Source organism: Acanthaster planci, linkage group LG01 (genome assembly GCF_054643075.1).
Source record: "Acanthaster planci isolate LZ-2023a linkage group LG01, COTS_SCS, whole genome shotgun sequence".
NCBI classification, from domain to species: domain Eukaryota; kingdom Metazoa; phylum Echinodermata; class Asteroidea; order Valvatida; family Acanthasteridae; genus Acanthaster; species Acanthaster planci.
This window is the reverse complement of record NC_141777.1, coordinates 20,261,308-20,282,877: the sequence shown is the minus strand read 5'-3', so window position 1 is coordinate 20,282,877 and position 21,570 is coordinate 20,261,308. Positions and strand designations below refer to the sequence as shown.

Here is a 21,570-nt window from a genome sequence, read left to right as displayed (position 1 = left end):
CTTGTGCATAACAGCATGCAAACACATTTATGTAATAATGACACTCCAGATACCCCAAGTTTACAAACGGAAACATCAAGGGATTTGAAAAATCACTGTGCCCATTTGAAACAAACTTCACAAGATACCGAGCACCCGCACTTACTTAGTATTCTGGCAAAGCCAAAGTCGCACAACTTCAGCATCTCATCCTTTGTGATGAGGATGTTTTCTGGCTTCACGTCTCTATGAATACACTGCAAAGACGGGAGGGAAAAAGACAGTAATGTTAACGGGGATAATGTCCAAGTTAAAATTTGCAATGCAGATGCACTGGAGAACAAACTCGATACATTTTCAGAATTCTTTGTATTCAAGTTAATCTGGCAACCAGAATCACAAACCCATACTGGAGATGTACAAGCACGTGTCTGTCAATGCAAACATCTCTTTTGATCAGTAGGGTGCTTGTTACTTGCCAAAATGCACAAGCATGCATAAAGTTTAAGAACAAATGCAAGACTGTGGTGCCACCATGGGACACGTACAGCCCGCCGAGGATAAATGCCACTATCTGCTAAATGCTTTTGAAAAATCCACCAGAAAAAAATAACTTCTCTCTTATTACTGGAGAGAAAGAGAACTAAAAAAGGTGTATTTTATCTCATGACCTCCAAAGTGCAGTCCCAATGCTACAATTGCAATTTCCAGTTTGTTTCTCCTCCCCGTCTTCAGGCTGGCAGGTATGTGTATACCCAATAAATCCTGACTGGTCCAAAATGCCTTCTCCCAGACTAGTTATACTTTGCAGCTTGTGATAACAAGCTTGACATACAGTGTACTTGTGTACACATTAAACAAATACTTGTGGCTGTGCTGTCCAACTTTCACAAATACCTGAAAAATGAGTCACAGATCATTTCTTGAATTTATTTGAATTAAAAATCACAAACAGGGAATGTACCAGTAGCTTACTACTGACTTCATTTTCTTTCTATTCACAACGGCTGAATACTTAGGCGCAGTTCCTTGTTCAACCTGTATTGCGTGGGATCTTCTCTGGAGTTCAGAAACCCTGGGATTGTAATATACTTCCAAAGGGAATTTTGTACCCCCTTCTGTGTTGGATTTAAATCTGAATGGCAGCACCACTCTCACTCCCCTTCACTCTTTGAATCCATTTTGAGGAGTTTTTCTGGGAACACGGATCATTATGGAAATGCCCAAGAGGGAGCTCCATGCGGCAGCTTATCTTGCCCGGGTATGCTTGAGCTACTTGAATTGAAAAGACAGAAATCCATAAGCCGCAGCCCCAAACTGCCGGGGGCATTTTAGAGCTCAATTCCCAAATTCGCATAAATAAGAGCCAAACTATTGATTTCTGCTATCTTCTTCCCTCCATGGAGGCACAGGGCAGGTCTGATTGTGTGGCTTGCTGAACAAAGGCTCAAAACATCACACGGTGGGCAGATCTAGCATTTACAAACAAAAATGGGGGTGTGCCCAGCATGTAACAAAAGGGGGGGTTGAACCCAAACATTTGGGTGGGGCACTTATTTTAAGTACTCGTACAATTTCTGTCTTCGAAGGTATCAAATAACCATTTGAGAAGAAAGAAAAATCGGAATGGAAAATATATGTGTACGTACGTCCCTTAAGAAAAAACAAAACCTGGAACCTGTGAAGGGGGTAATCCACGAAATGATGGTAGCATCATGCAAACTATAATTTTGCACAAATTATTTGGAACATTTTTTCGAAAAATAAGCCATCATTTACATTGTAAATGTACAGAATCCAACTTTCCTCAAACTGTCAAGCCCATCTACATGTACATGTACACATACAGAGCGGTGCCACAGTTTGCAGCAAGCAGACGTAACCGCTTCTACATTATCAGAGACATCTCCTCTCCAAAATAGGGCAGACTTCAGACCCGTTTCAAGGGCCAGTCTAGACAAGCCTCTTTTGCATGAAAAACGATCTTGTCTGTTTTCGTCGGTGTTTTCTTTTATCTTACATTGTGATCGTGGCAAAATTTGACGGCTTCCAAGAGCTGTTTGATCCACTTCTTGACTTTCTCTTCCGGCATCCTGAACACAAAGAAAGAGACCGACAGGTTTACATACACAGTGTAAATCAGTAGGTGTCATAGTGATTCTTAAGATTTACATCACACATGGGAATAAAAAAAGGAAATAAAAAGGAAATTCTCAGCACTTGAGCTATCAATACTATGCATGTAATATATACCACATGCATGTAACCTTTTTGCAAAGTTGCACTCCTATGCAATTTCAATCTTACTGTATTTAGCCCAAGTAGATCAGGCTACAGACATCAATACTGCATTGTCACTTACCCTCCCAGCGTTCCCTGATGCTCAATTAATCTCCTAAAGACAAACAGACAAACAGGGGAATACAGATTAATTTAGGAACCTCTCAGGCCATTTTTGACATCAAGGATTTTATTAGGTCAATTAGTGCGGAGTCCTGCTGCATATAAGTGTACACACTGCAGTATCTTAGTGACCCAATCACATACTGTCCCCTTCCCCCACCGTCCAAGGAAATTACAAGACCTCTGGAGGCAAACATAAACACCACTTACAGAGTACTATTACTTAAGGATCTGCTTGCCATGATTACTACTGCATTATTATTGTCAGCAGCATCAGAAATGGAGGCCCTTGGGTCACAGTTACTAGGTTAACTTTTTCATCTCCTGGCATTTGCTGCCGGCCTTGTGTATCTTACATGTATATGTAATGTCTGTATTGTGCTGTGTCCTTGTGAAGAATGCTGAATAAATAATAATAATTATTATTATTATTGATTTGAAACCTGTAAATATTTTAAAAGTAAGCAAGTTCTATCATTTATAAAAAAATTCTGTGCACGCACTTGCTCAATTCACCTTGAAAACCGCACGTGCATGAGACACAAATATCTGTTTCATCCACTGCAGAACATGTACACTGTACATGAACATGTGTACATAACATGGACCATACTTAATACACTGTAAATTCTCCCTCGATAATTTCTTTTTAAATTTTTGATAAATGAAGTGTGCATGTACGTGAATGTTGCTAAAACAGAGATGCAACATGAGTTTAAACTCCTTTTCCCCAAAATTTTCAATAAAATGTACCCCCCCGCATTCCACTTGTACAATCGTGGTACAACGTATATGTACTCTGCACAGCAGTACTGCGCAATACACATGTATGCATTCAGTACAAGCACAAAGAAGGATGGCCAGAGACTCCTTGCAGTTCACCCACTTACTGCAAGTAAACAAAAATTAATCAATACAGATAGGGAACCATGTGTACAAGTGGCCTCAAAACACACTGCCTGGCATCACAACAAAAACCAGGAATGTGTGGGCCTGAGTCTCCTGAGAGCTCCAAAGCTGACAAAAGCCTAATGTGTGTATGTGTATACACAAATTAATCAAGTGTCTTGGCTGAACTTTGGCCTCTGCTGGACACAGCGTTAATGGACCACCACCTACCTAAGAGCTAGGGCATGTACACATATGTGTAACCGAAGCTCTATGAACTGTGTAACTGACCAGTTATCTGTCCAGGCAGTTGTGATAAATGACAGCGCAAGGACAAAGCCGGACAATCTCAACAGCGCCTGTCCATGCCAGTAAACGAAGTCTAAACTTGACAACCATTTTCCCTCCTGAAACGGACATGAAGTGTACATGTACATTGTACAAGTACCTACTGGTACAGTGTGTACTGTAATTCAACAACACTCATATAAAGAATCAGGTCACCTAGTTTTGACACATTTTTCAAGAACACAGCAGGGATACAAACATGAAGCCTGACACATACTATTCTTGAACTAAAGAACGTGACCAACATACAGGTACAATATAAGTGTTCCTTGTTACTATGAAGAAGTGACGAAGATAAACACTAAAGCTTCTGCCAAAAAAAAAACAAACAAACTGGAGAGCCCAAGTGTAAAAGTAGATTATTAAAATAGAGCAGTCATATGATGTATTTAGAGCCCATTCCAGAACCAACAGACTCTGAATGCACTCCACACCGTATTACACAACAATTTATTGTATATGTGTCTGTTGGGGGGGCACAAACAATTTTCTTTTAAGTGCTTTTAGTGATATACTGGTACATGTACAGCAAGATCAACCAGTTGTACCTTCCTTCAAATTCTGACGTGGATATGTTTCAATTCAAGTTATATTCAGATGCCTACATTTCATATCCTGGATTGGACCCTGCCCCTGGTAACTGAAGGACACGGACGTGTACATGATGTACCGCTGTACAGTACAAAGGGAATTTGGAATTTGCTGACTGCATTCACTACTTAGCGTTGGATTTTGGAGCTTTCTGCAAACTCACAGAAACAAGGGAACACGGGTGGGGTCCTGAGTACCAAACTGCAAGTGATCATGCAGATATTCCTATCTTACCCCTTAGCGTACTCATCCAGGGAGTTCAACAGCGTCTTCTCACAGTACTCAAATACCAGATGCAACTTCCGCTTCCGTCGAAACACTTCCAACAGGTTGACCAAGTTTCTATGCTTCAGTTGCTATGGAAACAGAGAAACGAAAAGAGAAACTCAATTCCAAATTCTGGATTTTTATGTAGTCAGTTGGACTTTCTCAGCGAAACAAAGTTGAAAACGTTGGACATACCGATACATGTACATTAAAACTGCCAGCTAAGGAGCATTATTTTGAGGAATTGCAATTTCACTGAATGCCGAAGGGGGTATGAGATTCTTTATTTAAAAGAAAGGGGCACACACTTCCAGAAAAAGCTCTCCCATGGTTTGGGGCTGTTCAAATATGCATACACAGTGCATGAAGTATAAATTTAGGATTCAATTCAATCACAAGAGAGTTACTAACCACTGCCATAAAGGCATAACTTGGGTGTAGGTTTAGGGTTTTCATTCAAACCAGGTACTGTGACAGAAGTGGATAGTCTAATACTATACATGTACATGTAAGCATAACATTCCCATATTATCAAATTTTAATTTACAAAATCAAATCTGCACACAAAAAAATGTTAGGAGATTCCTATAGACCTTTTTCCAATGATGTCACAATTGTGCTGGACTGCAATGTGTTGTGATGGTAATCTAGAAACCTACTTATTCAAGATACAGTAGTCCTGCATGCTGTGTTCACACATGCGCATGTACATGTACATGGTTGAAGCTGCGCACAGGGATACACTGGTATGCGATCACCACCGCCATGGCGGTCCACACGTGGTGGTATTATTTACATTTACCGCAATCCAGTCATGTGGGTGAAAAAGGTCTATTGTGATATATTTGATACAAATTTTCCATGAAAAATGCTCTTATTCAGTGGGGTTGTTTTGGGTTACACATAACACGCGATGTTCAATGTTGTGCGTGACAGTTATGAGGAATCCATGTCTACATGTACACGTACATGTAAGTACCGGTACAGTTGTACGCATACACATGATACATGTACATGCACAAGAAAATCAAATTTGCAAAGCTTTTGCACTGTGGTCACTTAAAAACACTGCCAGGCCGTAAGTGGACTACATGTGATAGCAATTTTATAGTACAGGTATCTTGATACATGTACATTTGTCTGGAATGATGAACTCCTGTACATGTATATATGTGTATATTAAATGTACATGTACCATAAGCATACACAGTGCCAGTAATTTGGTACATGTACACGTGTAAATGTGCGTTCCACCAACTTCAATTTAGCTTGATAGCTGGGCAAATAAAATGAGCCCTCTTGGCACAAAAGGCGTATGTTGTAACACCTTCCAACAATGGCACAGATGCACTCTGTTACCATAACAGAGTCCACCACACCTGGTCACATTCCCAAATACCCTTGACTGCTCTGTTGACTTTATTCAGTCTGCCTCCTGGCAATGCTTTGCAACTGCTCTGCTGGGTCTAACCATTTTTCCCAGCTAACACATACAATTATGTATACGTAATGTGCGTTGTGCAACTCTGTAGGTAAAATGTTCCTGTCCATGTGCCTGTGTTATGACAACAACAAAAAGTCAAGGGGGACAGTAGCAGTGCATCTGCAACAGGCATAAATTTCTGCAAGGTTTCAACATCCCAAAACATTTTAACACAAACCCAGGCTGTGGTTTGATTGGGGGAAAAAGAGACGCAGCACTTGATGTTCTTTCTAGGCTTTTATTACTTTTGCCGAGAGAACAAAAAATGAACGGAACAAAACTACAGTCAGTTTTGGCATTAAAAATGGACAATGAATTTTACAGAAAGTACTCTCTGGTTTTAACCCAACTACTGGTACCACCACCATACTGGTGTACATAAAAGAATGGTAAGGCTGTGCTAGATATCTGAATGACCGAATATTTGATCGATTATCAAATATTAGAATATTATTTTTCAAATTTGAATATCCCAGTGTAAATTTCATGAAAAGGGAGAATTTTGGGGGGTTTAAATGAGAAAAATTGCACTATGCAGGCTCATTCCAAGCAGGTTCAAATCAAAAGTGACAGAAACCTTACAACGATTTAAAAAGTACATTATTAATTACAATACTTAAAAGGAATATGAATTTTTAGCAGAAAAAGAAGTATTATTAATCACTTAAATCTTGCTAAGTCATGGCTGGAGACGTGAGAAGCTATAATGGTAATTATAATGTAAAATTGTGTGCGTTACTGCAACTGATTTTGTATATGGTTTGTTCCTCAACAATCTGCCAGTCGGTACGACCACAAATTTGGATATTCAGTCGAATTGCGGGTCAAATATTCCATTAGTACATTATTCAAATACGAACAATTCTGAATAGTGCACCTCCAAGAGTTTGCAACGTATTGGCCAATCACAATGCGTGAAATCTGTCGACCCTTTCCAAATGCACATTGGGTCGACAGAACCCTTGGAGGCGCACTATTGTGAAACAACGCGTATTGACTCAGCCCTGAAGAGTGGGCTATGGAATGTTCAAATCAGTAAAAATGTAAATTGGGGGAACACTATAAATGTGACAGTAATTTACTACAGGGGGCCCCTTTACTGTGCTTTGTATTGTATGCCAGTATAGTACACATAACGAAAATGTACAGGCATGTGCCAGGACTTGTACCGGTACATGCTGTCCCAGGCTATCTGATACATGTACATGTAGAAGTGTCTTTGGACATGGAAACTGGTTTTAATAGGTACATGTAGACCCTGGACTTCACATTAATTACCCCTAACCCTGCTCCAAGCATGCTTTAAGCACCATGCTCAGTCCAACAATATCCAACAACTTAAAAAGTATGAATACTGCTCAATCCAACAAGGTCCAACAATTGCTAAAAATATGAATGCTGCTGGGTGCAACAAACTCCAACACTCAAAAAAAGTTTGAATACTGCTCAATCCAACAAGATCCAACACTTGAAACTGTTCTGATACTGCTCAATACAACTGCAGAGTCATTCCAGCATTTTGAGAACCCTGCTGAGTTCAACAAGATCCAACAAGAATATGCCATTCACATCTACTGCTCAATCCAACAGATATTTACACCTGTTGGATCTTGCTGTGTTAAGCTGGGTTAGGGTCAATACCATAATTTTTTGGAATATCAGCCGCCCAGTGTATAAGCCACAGCATGCAAAAATCAGAAAATTGAGATTTTAAGTCGGCATTTAAGCCGCACCGGTGTATAAGCCACACCTGCACATGATGTACATGTATGTGTTTCGTGGCAACGGGAATTCTGTGAATAAATCGAAATCTGGACAACTGGATTTTGATTTATTCTCAAAGGTTCAAGTTTTCAGATGTAAACGACAACCAACAAACCATGACTGTGCCACCTGTACGTGGTATGCATGGCTCAGGCACAGATTTTGTGACTGATTTTATCCTTCCAAGTTCGCCATATAAGCCAGCCCGCCGTATAAGCGGTAGATACAATTTTTAAGCGTGAGAACTGACGTATAAGCTGCGGGTTATATTCCGAAAATTACAATACACAAAGCAAAAATGTCATCCACTCCAGTAAAAGTCACGCTACATGTACATGTGCAAGCCAGAAGTAACATCTTCAATGTCTTAAGTTTCAGGTTTTATGAACAACAATTTTCAAAAGGTTCAACATGTTGGTTGCTAGGAAGATTTCAGTTGAATCTTCCATGCCTATAATCTAAGACTACGTACTGGTACCTGTATCAGTACTGGTACCTGTCAGTACTGGTACCACTGGTACACAGTGTTCTAGCCAGGCATTCAAAAGCATATTGGGCTGATACGCTGAGCAAAAACCCTGACACACTGAAAATCCCCCGATACGCAATCAATAAGCTTTTACTTTCCAGGGGAAGAGTTGTTAATATTAAGAAAAACTGCAATCAGAAATTTGAAAAAAGGTTCTTTAAAAACACCGACGCAAAGTAACCAGAACATTGGCAAAATGCACAAAATTGGACGAATCTTCCACAACGCAGCACAGCTAGCTAGCTCGTTCACACACAAAAATACGTAAGTTTTCATAGCTCTGTGGAGAATCACGTACGCGCAGCACCGTTCCCACCGCACCACTGACAAGGTAATACGAGAGTAGACGGGTCTGGGGCCAGACTACAGCTCCGGATTGTGCACAGCCAAATCCACTATGGCATGGCTGGCAGCACGGTAGCTGCCCGATCCTTTCACAGAGTCGCCTCGAAAACTGATCGAAGTAGGCTACAACTAACTTGTCACAAAACCTGGTCTTTCTGTATCTTCTTCTAATGCATTTATATCTATGGTTATTTTGATATACAGTACTTTGTCGTGGTTCACGAGGACAATTTTGGTTGAAGACTGTGGCACACACATGGTCTCGGTGGCAGTGTGTGCATAGTACTGTACCACGTCCGTGCACGGTCTTGTAGTGTTTCTGTATCAATCTTCACATTTCCTTTGTAATTTCGGTATCGTTAATCATTCTCATTTATTTTTTGGTAGTTTATGACTAAACTTTTTATTAATTTCGGCACAAACATCTAACCTTGTGATAATGAGAATAAGTTTTGAATGATCATGCGACATACATGTACATGTACAGACATATCCTTTTTGACAAAAGTTTTAGCACCTAGCAACAAAGTACAAACAATGGTAGGGGCCCAGGTGAATTAAGTTAATTTTTAAGCAGGCATGCCTGTTTTTGTATACATACATGTACATAGAATAATCATACATTTTGAACTAAAACCCCAAGAATCTATTCAGATTGAAGTTTTTCAAAATGACATGAAAACTGAGGTGAAGGCCTATTAAGCTACATACACAGTGTACGTGTATTATTTTTCATTGATGCACATCAAAACAATTTCGTACCATGGAGCTTCTCAAACAAGAACAAGCACATGTACGTGTAAGATACAACTGTGCAGTAATGAAATATGGATCAGATATTTACATGTACATGTATTAGACATTTGCCCTTTTCCTTGGCAAAAGCACAACAAAACACAAAGTGAAGCCCCCCCCAAAAAAAAAGTAGAGAAAAGGGTAGAAGTCAGCGTAAAACTGATAATTTTGTTTTTTACAATGACTAAATGACATGGAATGGGGTGATGGGAGCTTAAAACAAAGCTGTTGTATTCAACATAATAAATTTTAAACAGTGTCCACAGGTGTCAAATAATATTTCTGTTATTCAAAGAAAAGTGTTTGTAAATTTGAATGTTTTCAGGCCTGTTGGCTGCTTTGAATTCAGATACAATAAACCCTTACAAAATGCTAGTATTTTGAAAGAGTGAACAAATGGCTTTACATGTAAATGTAAACAATTTTGGACTATTTCTGAAAAGAACTAGGGTCTTCCATGCCAAAAACAGAGATTTTCAAGTGTCCCCTTTTAAATTCTATTTGTAGGTCATTTACCATGATGCTGTTGCACCTCAAACTATGAGATTTACACCACAAGATAATTGCTCTGCATTCGCTATGCCCAAGGCCACTTCAAAGCAATGTCACAGCCCCTCCCATTATATTATTTTCTGTTGCTATGGCAACATCCAAACATCTCGGACACAACAGTCACTCCGCCACATGGCGGGGGGAGGGGGGAGCCGCCTGCTTCCATGTCAATTAGTGCAAGATACCAATATTGCCCAAGAGCAGTGCCACACATGGCTCAAGCCAGCCATGGGCCTTATTTATCCAATAATCTATATAACTGACAACAGGCCAAGACACACATGTATATGTGTCTTCTGACATTAGAGGAAAAATGTCAGTACTGGCCATCATCCTGGCAGGGCATTAATTTCAGCATGTACATGTCTTTAGTTCCTGACATTATGAAACATGCATACATGTAAGAAGCATGGATTTCACATATGATGAATATTTCATAGATGTACATGTACTGCATTTCTGTAGATTGACAAACAGCACATTGCATTGAGACGTTACAATGTAACACTACGAATTGGAGTTGGAAATTTTATAAGAGTTCACTTTTTACATTCACACTCCCATTTCAAAAGGCATACAAATATTTTGTGCGGAAATCTGTGAAAATTTCTTTCCCATTTCAGAGAAAATCAGTGAAAATCTTTTACCACTTTGGGAAACAACTTTTCAGATTGTGAAATGAAAAAGAATCCCTTGGAATGCAAACAAGTGTAAAAAGAATTTCCCATTCCCAAGTTAACTTTAATTGCAATACGGTACCTGTACATTGTACATGTACGTGTTCGTATTTTGCTCACATGAAGTACAAACATGAATCTGCCTTCATGTGTTCAAATACATGTATGCATAAGATCCCCTTTTTGGTTGCAATCATGAAATATATTTATGGGAAAATTACACATACATGTATGCAGGTCTTTTTATCTTTACCAGTTGGCAGTACCAAATTTTTATACATTGAAAAGTACAGACAAAAGTTCAATTTAAAAACATAAATTTGTCACATTTACATCAACTTAGTTTTAAACACTACTGGTCACAAATGACCAGTTATAACCTATAATTCTTTTTTAATCACCAGCAGGCCTTGTGCTATCTTTTTTTCCTGGCTAGCCCACTGAGCTAGTTAACTGGATATTTTACTAGCCCGTTTAGAGTTTTACTAGCCTGTATATAAAAAATTTTAAAACCCAAAATTTGTTATCAGCTTACCAATAAAGAATTTGACATCTCAGAAATAAAAGGCTGATGGTATAAATAAATAAAGAGGCATGTATGTTAGTTAATAGTCGCTAGAGTCACTGGTCACAGAGTCGGGATCAAAATCATCTCTTTGCTCCGTCTTTCCTCTTGTTTGGGTTGCTGTTGCAGTGGTGAAAACAAGTGCGCAAAGCTCAATGCATGAAAGCAAAGCTGTGCTGGTTCCCACCATGCCGCGCCCATGCAAAAGAATGCGTGTTGGAAATGTGCTAACCAGTTTTTTAAGTCCTGGTCGTGAGTCGATTAAAACTACATCGGTGTCGTACACCCATGCAGCCATACAGCTGCAGGTCGAAAAAAACATTGATGTTGCAAGAGGATTTCTGCAAGTTAATTCACAGAACTTGGTCTCTTATTTATGTATTTATTTTCTGTACTCATGAGTTCCTGCCACGGCACGCGGTTTATTGCCCACCTGTCTGGATGCATCATGATCGCTTACCACATGATAAACGGACATTGCTGGCCAGTCTGCCATCGTGGTTACCTGACTAGCACTGTGTGATTTGTCCGTACATGTAATTCTTGTGAATTGTTGACTGCAGAAACTTTTACATATATCAAGACATGTTTTTATTACTGTTTAAGACAACTTTTGGAAGCTTTCATCCCCGTTCATGCTATTACATTAGCACAAACAAATTGACCAAACAAAATTCCGACCAACCAGTACTATTTTTGAGAGGCATGTAATCAGAAGCAGAAGTGGTCTAAACAGTGAATGAGAATCGTGTGCACGTGCGGTATCGCGCCGTACCTTGAGCTATGCTATACCGTTACTACTACCCACCAGTCTACTCTATTCGTGGCATTCACGGTCGCATATCGCCCATCGCACAAGCATCACGTTTCAAAAATACAAGAAAAACGCATCCACAACGATTAAGTGTTTGCGATCTTGTATTTATTATCACGAAAAGCATTACAGTAAAATCTTGGTAAGTCGAAGCTCAGGGGAATGGACGAAAAGTTTAAGTTGTCCGACATTCGAGTTATCGAAAGTTACATGATTCAGTGCACATGCAACCTTACTGGCTTACGGCAGTTGGCCTGCAAGCTGAGTCAAAGATGAAGTGGATTTTAGGCTATCCCTACTGTGCAAGATTTCCTCAAATATCATCATTAAACGTGTTTTTATGTGGTACATTAACAAACAATAAACCAATGAAGTTATGTACCGGTACCTGTGTCTACGTCTTGAGAATTCATTCATTTGCTTTGCCTGATCGGGCTGTTACTGCATAACGCAGCGCGCAGGCCAGTCGGTCAGGGTTTCCGTGCTGGGTCACGTGATACAAGTACAAAGCGCTTGCGGGCGCATCATTCGTGCCTGATTTAGGCTGTATCCAAATCTCTTGTCTAGAGCTAGGTCTTGGTATTCACTCCATTGGAAATGCATGGAGACGCGCAGACAACAGACGTAGCTGTAGCTCTGAAAGCCCGTTTCGGACACAGCCTTTACGGTTGTGGTTGATGCCCACCCAGTACTTGTCGACGTGACAATGGCAGCCCGTGTGAACATGGTCGGCTCATCAAAGAAAAGCCGTGTGCGTGACAGTAATGACTCTAGCGTATGCCATACATGCCATTAATTCTATAACAACAACAACAACGACAGTAATGACTCATAATGAAGGCAAGCGTTCTTTCATCACTTTTTATTCATCATTTTTCAGTGTTTTTTTTTTAATTGGCCTACCAAAACTACGAGATAAGTGGCTTTAGTGGCATTGACGTTTCGAGTTGGATAGTTTATTGTACATAAAGGCCTATTCTTTTGTTGAGAACACAGAAAGACGTTGAGGTAAACAGAGTTTTGACTGAACAGGCTTCGACTTATCGAGATTTTACTGTATATATTTTGATATAAGTTTTAACAGGTAAGCTTATTCTGAATTTTTCACTAGCCCACCGGGCAACCAAGGAACCAAGATTAGGTAGCCCGCAGCATTTTTCGCTAGAATTTGTATGCCGGGCTAGTACTACCGGTACTTCAAGGCCTGATTACCAGTACTGATATACATGTACATACATGTACCAGTAGGGTTCTCACTTGCACAACCTAACTTACATGTAGTGCTGTATCTAGGTGTACGCGCCAATTGGCAAGTACATGTACATGTACATGCACCAGTACATGCAACTGATAAGACTCTTTCGTGACCCACGGATTGTGACTAATTAGAGCTACGTTCTACTTCTGGTGCCTTCAGAAAGCCAAAAAAAAATGTATATACCTGTACATGTCAAAACAAAATTGACAGTATCCAATTTATTTCAGCAGCTGATGTTGAACATTTTGTTGTAGTCAATGGGGAGCCACACAAACGTGTCGTGTTTGTCCTTTAAAAAAAGTGCACACCTGTGTCGGTCTTCTGTGCTTCTGTCAAAGTCCATCAGGGAAGCACCAGTACCAGTACAGATGAATGGGAAAAAAGTACATTCATGGAGTCACGATCTTCCACATGCAATCTGCTGTTCAAAGCTCCCTCGTCTGTGATGCCATAGATTCAGATGACTGAAGTGGCCGATCAAAAGACTAAGTCTCCGTCACAAAAAGCCACAATTGCCCCCCATTGGCTGTTTCCCAGTTTAGCTTAAAATTTGCAAGACACGTACATGTACCTGATATCAGGTGTTTGTTCAGAGAATTGTTGGGAACGGATAACATACGGAGTAGCCTAATCTCCACTTAACTTTACAACTCTCTCAAGAAATAATTTTCAAGGGCTAAATAAAACACAGTATTCTTAAGTCCAGGTACAGGTATTTCAAACGTATATGTTCACGTACACACATGAAGTCCCCCCCCCCAAAAAAAAAACCTACCTTTAACATCCGGATTTCTCGCAGGGCAATCTTCTTTATGGAGGGGTCATCTTCAGACTCAACAAAGCGCTTGATCGCAACAATCTCCTCAGTGTCCCTATTTCGGCACTTGAACACCACGCCATACGACCCCTCACCGATCTTATTCAGTTTCTCGTACTTGTCCATGGTTGCAGTCCCAGTCGACTTTATGAACCCAACGGCTCCAGGTGTGACTGTACCTGTTCAGTGTATCTAGTGATGGTCTGCTACTTTTGTGCGTGTAAATGTGAAGGCTTCAAGTCATCTTCACAGTAGCTGGGGGTACAACAATGACAGCTTCAACACATTTAGCTGGGGGTACAACAATGACAGCTTCAACACATTTCTTAGCTTTCTTTTCAGCAAGGTTTCAGTCCCTGGTACGAGTTCTGAAGTGCCTCATGGCTCTCCCAACTAGCAGACAACACAGACTTAGGACACGCTCCTTTGGACTGGTCGCAGCCTGGCCTAGCTGACGGCCTCAGAGCACTGCCTGAAGACTAAACCACTCCCATGCATGGTCACATGCACACAGCTCCCGTAGAACCTGTCTCTCCCAGTCTCCCTGCCGAGCCCAACTCATACACGCCCCAGTTCCATTATCCTCCTGCTGTTCTCATTAACGGTGTAATGTGACTCCTAGCTCTCCTTTGACAGCCTGCTCCAAAAAAAATCTGCAAGGACAAGAATATATACCACTATAAACATCTGCGATTGATATCAAAGTTTACACACAAAACACAAACCAGCTGCTGCTCTTGAGCAAAAGAATACTTGCTTTTTTTAAGTTTTTCAATAAAAAGAGTGTGTCTGGGATTAAGCTAGGATTTTTTTTTACCACTGATGGCACAATAATTCAACTGTATTATTGTATAAAAAATGTATGAACAAAACTATACATTACCCAGTACATGTACATCATGCCTGTACATGTACATTAAAGCGCACAAAAATTTGGGAGTGCGGTAACTTCGATCTGGAAATTTGGCCATGTTAATTGTCCTGTATTTTACGTCAATCCTCCTTGAACTGAGATGATGAGGTACACTGTATACTGATAGCTTGGTTTTACTCTGTCATTAGTGCTGGTGTATGTACACCAAGGTTTTGTTTTTCACGGTAAACTCTAAAATTTTCACCAGTGCAATAAAGAAATTAATTAAACCGTACAACTCAACAAAACAAAACTTAACCTTCTGGGCTAATGGGAACACGATATTGTATGTACTGTACATGTATGTTGACACTATACCACTGTTTAAAAAAAAAGAAAAAAAAGACAAGGGCTTGGAGCTTAGCAATGAAAATTCCAGTTCGACATTATTTGCTTTTGAGGGCCATTTAATTCCAATTTAATTCATCTACAATGTGCATAGGTCTCCTGTTTCCATTCACACCTGTATGTACATGTACACTGTATTTATGCAACATGCATGTACATGTACATACGTGTACATGTACATGTAATGTAAGTGAAATCCATTTTGTAGGTGTACACATACACGTTACTTGTAAGAGCTTCATTTGGTTTAGATGTCATGGCATCTCAAGGTGATCTTGGAAGCATTCTATTCAAAGGAACAAATGTACTGGTACAAAATGTCTTGCGAGTACTTAAAATAACATTGCAGTTTAATTTCAAGTAGCCATTGAAGCATCTTGGTGGTCTGACAGGACTAAGAGTGTCAGTAGCCTTTGCCTTGGTGAGAATGGGGTGCTGAAAAACAGGGTGCCCAGCTTGCTTCAGTTTTAGAATACAGTCTGGGGGCACTAAACACACAAACCCTTGTTTTATTTATAAACATTGCCTACCGCTTTGTATGAGCTGCCAAAGTTTGCAGGAATTGCATCCTTGGCTGTACGTGTACATGTACAGTGTACAACATGTAGCAGCAACTTTTTTTGTCAATGCTGTTCAAGAGGGATTTACCAGTATTTTCCTGTAGTATTTAGAAGCACAAGTGATGTTTATTATGAATTTAGGGGTGTAGTTTTTTAAAAGCTGCTTGAGGTTTTTGAAGATTTTGTGAATATGGGTGGTTCACAATAGGCACCATCAAAAGGTTGCCACAGAGCTGGCCATTTTGTGGGAAGTGGCTGACACGTACATGTATCTGAGTGCAGGGAGCTGAAAATTGTTCCTGGTGTTTTCCTGGGTAGAAAATTCATCGGTTTGCTCGGTGTTTATATGTATTTGGAGTACCAGTTTTAATTTATCTTTTCTTCTTTCCACTGCATGGAATTAAACATTTTCGCTTAATTAAACACAAATAGCAGCAAGCGTAGCATTCACATACGGCCTCTCCAAGGCAACCTGCTAGTAGGGTACTGTGCAGCAAATTGCCAACTTCCTGTATGCTGTTCCTTTTCGTACTGATAGCAAGCCACAGCTTAACCAACAACTTACACAAACTGAATATACTGGTATCTGCAAATGGGTCTACCTTTCAATCAGACCAGTGTCAAATAGTTTATCAAGTAACGCATGAACTCAAACTACAGTACATTGTAAGACATAGTGATCAAAGCTCAACACGAATCACACAGCTACTGTGAGCCTAAAACTCACGCTCCAAAATCCATGCAAGCCACCTTCAGTTCTTGCCCCTGGTATTGGTAAATGTACAATATGTAATTACATTAAATGCACCGTAACAAGATGTCTCTGAGGAAACCAGTCATTTGTAGGCCTTATCACATAAACCTGTCAATTGTAAAGATACATTATATTTCTAGTAATCACTGATACTGTACATGTACATGCACTGTACATTAAGTGTGTAGATGGTTTTGGTAGTTGTTTTTTGACATTGTAACCTTTACCAAGATGTGAGTTTCAAACAAAATTTCTTCTCTTATGACAGCAAGGAGGTGGAAGTTTACAGCTGGGGATGAGAATGAGAGAGTGTATGGTACAATCACACCTTGATAACATGCTGAGGGCATTTTGTGTATCGTACAGGTATAACCACACTGTGTACTGCAGCGCATGCACTGACAATTCGGTCTTATCTTACACTTTACAGACAACACTGCGAATACGGCCACTCAGTAAATTGCTCATAAGAAGTTCAAATGCTGTGACACTTGATATGCTTGAAATTATATCCTTAATTCGAAACAAAACAACCTCATTTGGGCAAGCAAGAATAATAACTGTTGACTCCATCTGCAAGCAGTCCAGTGGACCTATGATGAACATGTATTTTTCATACAAAGAGCCACAACCAAAACAATTTTTTGGAAGCGCTTACCCCCAGAACTGTGGTGTCCGTCATCCACCACATCCCACAGTTCTGGGAGTAGAAAGTGTTATCTTGCCAAGGCCAGTTAGCTCTACCAACTTCCCGGACTTCACCTGACACCCTGTGCACAAACACCATGAGAACGGTCTTTATTTTTTAAGTTTTCTAGGTACATGCTTCAATCTTTTTCCTCGCATGATTTTACTTTTGAAGGCATTATCACTTTCTAACACCTAATAAACTACAGGTATACAAAGGAAAATTAGTGATGTCCATGATACATATGGGACTACATGTACATTTTCCTACCTCCATAATGGCTGGATGTGAACATGATGAAGGAAATCTTTGTTTGCCAAACATTATTTCAATTAATAAATAAATTAAATGAACACACAACATACACAGGATTGAAAGATTTTGGAAAGAGTTTCATATCTTGACATCATTTGGCATAATCCTATTTAAAGTGTTTCAAACATGTCAAAAAGTCTTCTAGCTTGCTTCTGAAGTTCAATATTAAGCCATACTATCACTTTCTAATGCCGTGGCTAATAAACTACTGCAAAAAAACATTAGCCGTGTGATGTCCGTTTCACTGCGTTATGAAAATCTTACCAAGATGTTTTCAAATGTTGGCAGAGAAAATCAAATCAATAGCAAACTCTCTGCATGTTACCGAAACAACCTCGTATGAGCAGTGGCCCTATTATTGCCAAGCACGCACATAACGTACTATCATCGTGGTCTCCACAGTTCACCGCACCGTTCCTGTAGTATGGTGTGGCAGTAGACAAGAATAATGAACATAGCGCGGCAGTACAAGTAAATTCTATAATGAATCCCCTCATTTGCTTCAATATTCAATACGAAATACCACACAAACAGATAAAAATGCAAGCATCAAAACACCAGTCGTTTCTTACCTGCCCTTCGAGGTTTCGGTAAGTTCTGTCCCGTCAGTAATGCACTATGACGGCAGCCATGACACCTACAAATTTACATAATTGATAGGGTTATCAATCCGCAAAGATGTGGCAAGCACCACTGTTCTTTTTTATTTTCAAACAAGAAAATGTCAGAAGAATTAACCCAAGAAAAAAATAATTATGGTTCTTAATTTCAAAAGCCATCTTTTCTTACCTTAAGGGTATTTATCTTGCATAAAATGGTGGAACTACTTTTTCACTAACTTGGTGTGCGTGTCTAGCTAGGTCGGTCAGAATTTGGGTCATACATTAATATGCAAATACCCTCCTTGGAAACGCAGTAAACTGAAGTGAGCATGTTCGGTCGGCGACTGATCAAAGTTCAACATTGAACTTAATATTGTTTTGTTTCGTTATGGTTTTGTTCGCTACTATTCTCATAATAAATTAGGTGTTTTGATTTAAATTGATCATTATATGAAACAAAGTTGGCGAAATTTGTGAGTAGTTGCATTCTGGAAAAAAATGCAGTTTTGTTGATAGCTTAGATGGTCGCAATGCATGTACCAAATAGGGAAAACAAAGTTTTTAGCTGACACAAGTAAAACACTTTTCCTAAATATCAATTGCATGTCTTGGGACTAATATAAAAAGCACCCCAGCACTTTTTGCTGCTACTTGCAGTGAATGGACTACAGTCTAGTTTATCTTTTGCTCATGAACGAAGAATTTCATGCAGATGTACATGGTGCTTGATACGTTTCCTTTTTCTTAAACTTTGGGGCACTAATCTGAGCAGTCACTTATAACTTTATTCTTGGATTGACATCCCAGTGAGTGGTGTGCTCAATCCAAAGTTCGATCTATGGCTTCATGCGATTATCTACGGCTCCTTTAGCTGTAAAATAGAGGGCGCTGTAACCCTCGTGCAGAGATATAATAACAGAATCCAATATGCGGACCGATAGAGCAAGCGAGCCACGGCGGTTGCATTTTGGGGCTGCCACCATGCAGAATTCAGATAAAAGGCCCAGCTCTAGGAAACAATGAATGACACAACGTGTCAAAATACTTGTAAGTCTGCAAAGACTGTCGCGCAAACTAAAAGCAGGGAGTGAAGCATCTTCTGTGCATGGGCGTCGCTAGAATATTTTCCAATGGGGGGGGAACCATTATTCCCCATTGGGTGGGGAATTTACGAGAAAAATGTGATAAAACCAATAAAAGGTGGAGGTGCGATATTTTTAAAGCAAATCCGAGACTTTCATCAGATTTCCCCTCTTATTTCTATTTACTTCGTTTTTTCCAGCTTTTGTTAATGTTTCCCCATTTTTTCAAGGGGAGCAAGTGCCCCCTTTGCCCTCCCCTCAGGGCACCCATGCTTCTATGCCAAGTTTCATCAACCGATGACATAAAAAAATCAGAGATTTTCCTTCCACGAAACCACGGAAAGAGTTCCATAAACGGACGTCACTTGACACCAAATGCACCAACCCTATGAGACTGGTCTGAAAAATTCTGTTTTCTAAGTAAACGACTTGGTTTTTTCCCACCTAATTTGAACTTTTCTGGACATCAGGTTTTTGCTTTCTGAAGGCAATAATTACTGGCGTCCGTATATGGAACTCTTCCCGAAACCACTTCCACATCCTTATTTGCAATTTTCGCAGATCGCCCCCAAAATGTATTAATTTAATGAGGCCATAATTTGTTAATTATATGGAATACATGTTTGAATTGTTTACATCGTGTGATTGCATGGGACGTGGGTGTCGCCAAAGGCCAAGATCTTGGAAGGAGCAGCGCTTATCATACTAAACTGGCGAAGTGACGGTGGCGAAATGGATCAATAAATTCTGAGGTATTTTCGTGCAAGCTGGTGATTTTCACACACACTCCTCAGTTCTTCCCTTTCCCCCCATTTGTTTCCCCTTTTATTGTTCCTTATTTTTTCTTCCTTTGGAAATGGAAGACGTCCGAAATCAGTTCATGGACTCCTCTTACTTGCGCTCACACCTGCAATTTTCTATGAAAATGCTCCCAACCTCAAACCCGCAATTGGGTTCGGGTTGGAGGCATTTTCGTTTATGTAAGACATCATGGGTTGGCATTACGGCACATTCGTTGTATTAAATCATCCACATGAGTTCAGTATGGCTTGAAGTCTTCGTATGATGTATAGCTGTTGTAAAAAGAGTGAAATTTCACACACACAGCGCTCAGCTGACAAATCATTTTAAACTGAATTAGATACGAAGTGTCATGAATGAAGCGGATAGGTCTCTTTGTGTATTGTACACATCCGAAGTCACGAACAGAAACACACAATGTTCGATTGAGTTGTCCCTACACCACTATCCTTTCCTAGTATCCAGTATTTATCGTTACATAATACTCTGGATCCAGGGTCGAGCAAACGGGGCAATCAGTGTCCCTCTCGCTCGGCCGCCAAAGTTAAGTCAAACCTGAAAAAGAATGGTTTTGGTAATCACTATATTTGTCTTCGAGTACATAATTTTTCTTTGGCTTCTCCAAAGTGAAATGAAATAAGACTCCCCAAAGTGGCCTTTATTTCTTGAATTACAAAGGACTGGGGTGCAGGCACCGTGGGGGTAGAGCGAGGGGTATAATGACATAACCATTGTGGTTTAATTATCATTTTAGAAATAATTCTAGTTCCGGAGAAACTACGTTTTTTTCATTCTTCAGGTTTCATGTACAGTGAATATTGACATCGTTAGGATTTATCAGGGGATGGGACACGGGATGGAAGACAGGGGCCGGAGGGCAAAATTCTCCTACAATCGCAAAACAGTGACGTTTACTTGTAAGTCTAAATCTTCTTTTTCAAGTCGCGCTTACTTTCGCCACTCGCTGTGATAATTCTTGGGGCGGGGAGGGGAGCGTTAGTTTTTCTCCTGTTGCAAAACAGACGCGCTTGTTTAGGTTTAATTAGAAATACTGGTTAAGGGTCTAGAAAGACTTCCTTTGGGAAAATATTTATAGCTTAGTAGTCACAGTTTTTTAATTTGAAAGTCAAAATTTTGCTTTATATCAGCATCTCAACTTTTCTCTCCGACATTTCTCACCTCTGTTACATTCTGCACCACTTACACCCCCCATTGGCAACGCTAATGACGCAACCGTGATTCACTAAGCCTCGTGCTGGCGTCTTCGCAAAAACGAGAAAATAAGTTGTCAAAGTTATGAAATTTCTTTCGGGAATTTATCGCGATATTTTTTTGTGGGGGGGTAGCTTCATTAATCCAGTGACCACCCGTTTCGTTATATTTATTCAAGAAAAAAACGAATAAAATTCGTCATTAATTCAGCTGCACGTTC

The 21,570-nt window shown here is 39.9% G+C and overlaps 1 protein-coding gene across 3 annotated transcripts in view; it reads right to left on the bottom strand.

Moving 5' to 3' along the window:
* LOC110982864 (cyclin-dependent kinase-like 1) overlaps positions 1 to 18,461 on the bottom strand; it is a 39,197-nt gene extending 20,736 nt beyond the window's left edge. For 2 of the 3 annotated variants that reach the window (XM_022241594.2, XM_022241596.2), the window contains exons 1-7: positions 18,443 to 18,461; positions 18,226 to 18,290; positions 14,034 to 14,728; positions 4,444 to 4,565; positions 2,342 to 2,374; positions 2,000 to 2,072; positions 146 to 236 (exon numbers count right to left, since the gene is read on the bottom strand). In XM_022241594.2, the coding sequence (XP_022097286.1) occupies positions 146 to 236; positions 2,000 to 2,072; positions 2,342 to 2,374; positions 4,444 to 4,565; positions 14,034 to 14,201 (487 nt within the window). In that variant the 5' untranslated portion in view covers positions 14,202 to 14,728; positions 18,226 to 18,290; positions 18,443 to 18,461. Of the gene's footprint in view, positions 1 to 145; positions 237 to 1,999; positions 2,073 to 2,341; positions 2,375 to 4,443; positions 4,566 to 14,033; positions 14,729 to 17,917; positions 18,068 to 18,225; positions 18,291 to 18,442 lie in introns of those variants that run through there. The other variant, XM_022241595.2, reaches the window with a different exon arrangement.
* Between the last annotated feature and the right edge of the window lie 3,109 nt (positions 18,462 to 21,570).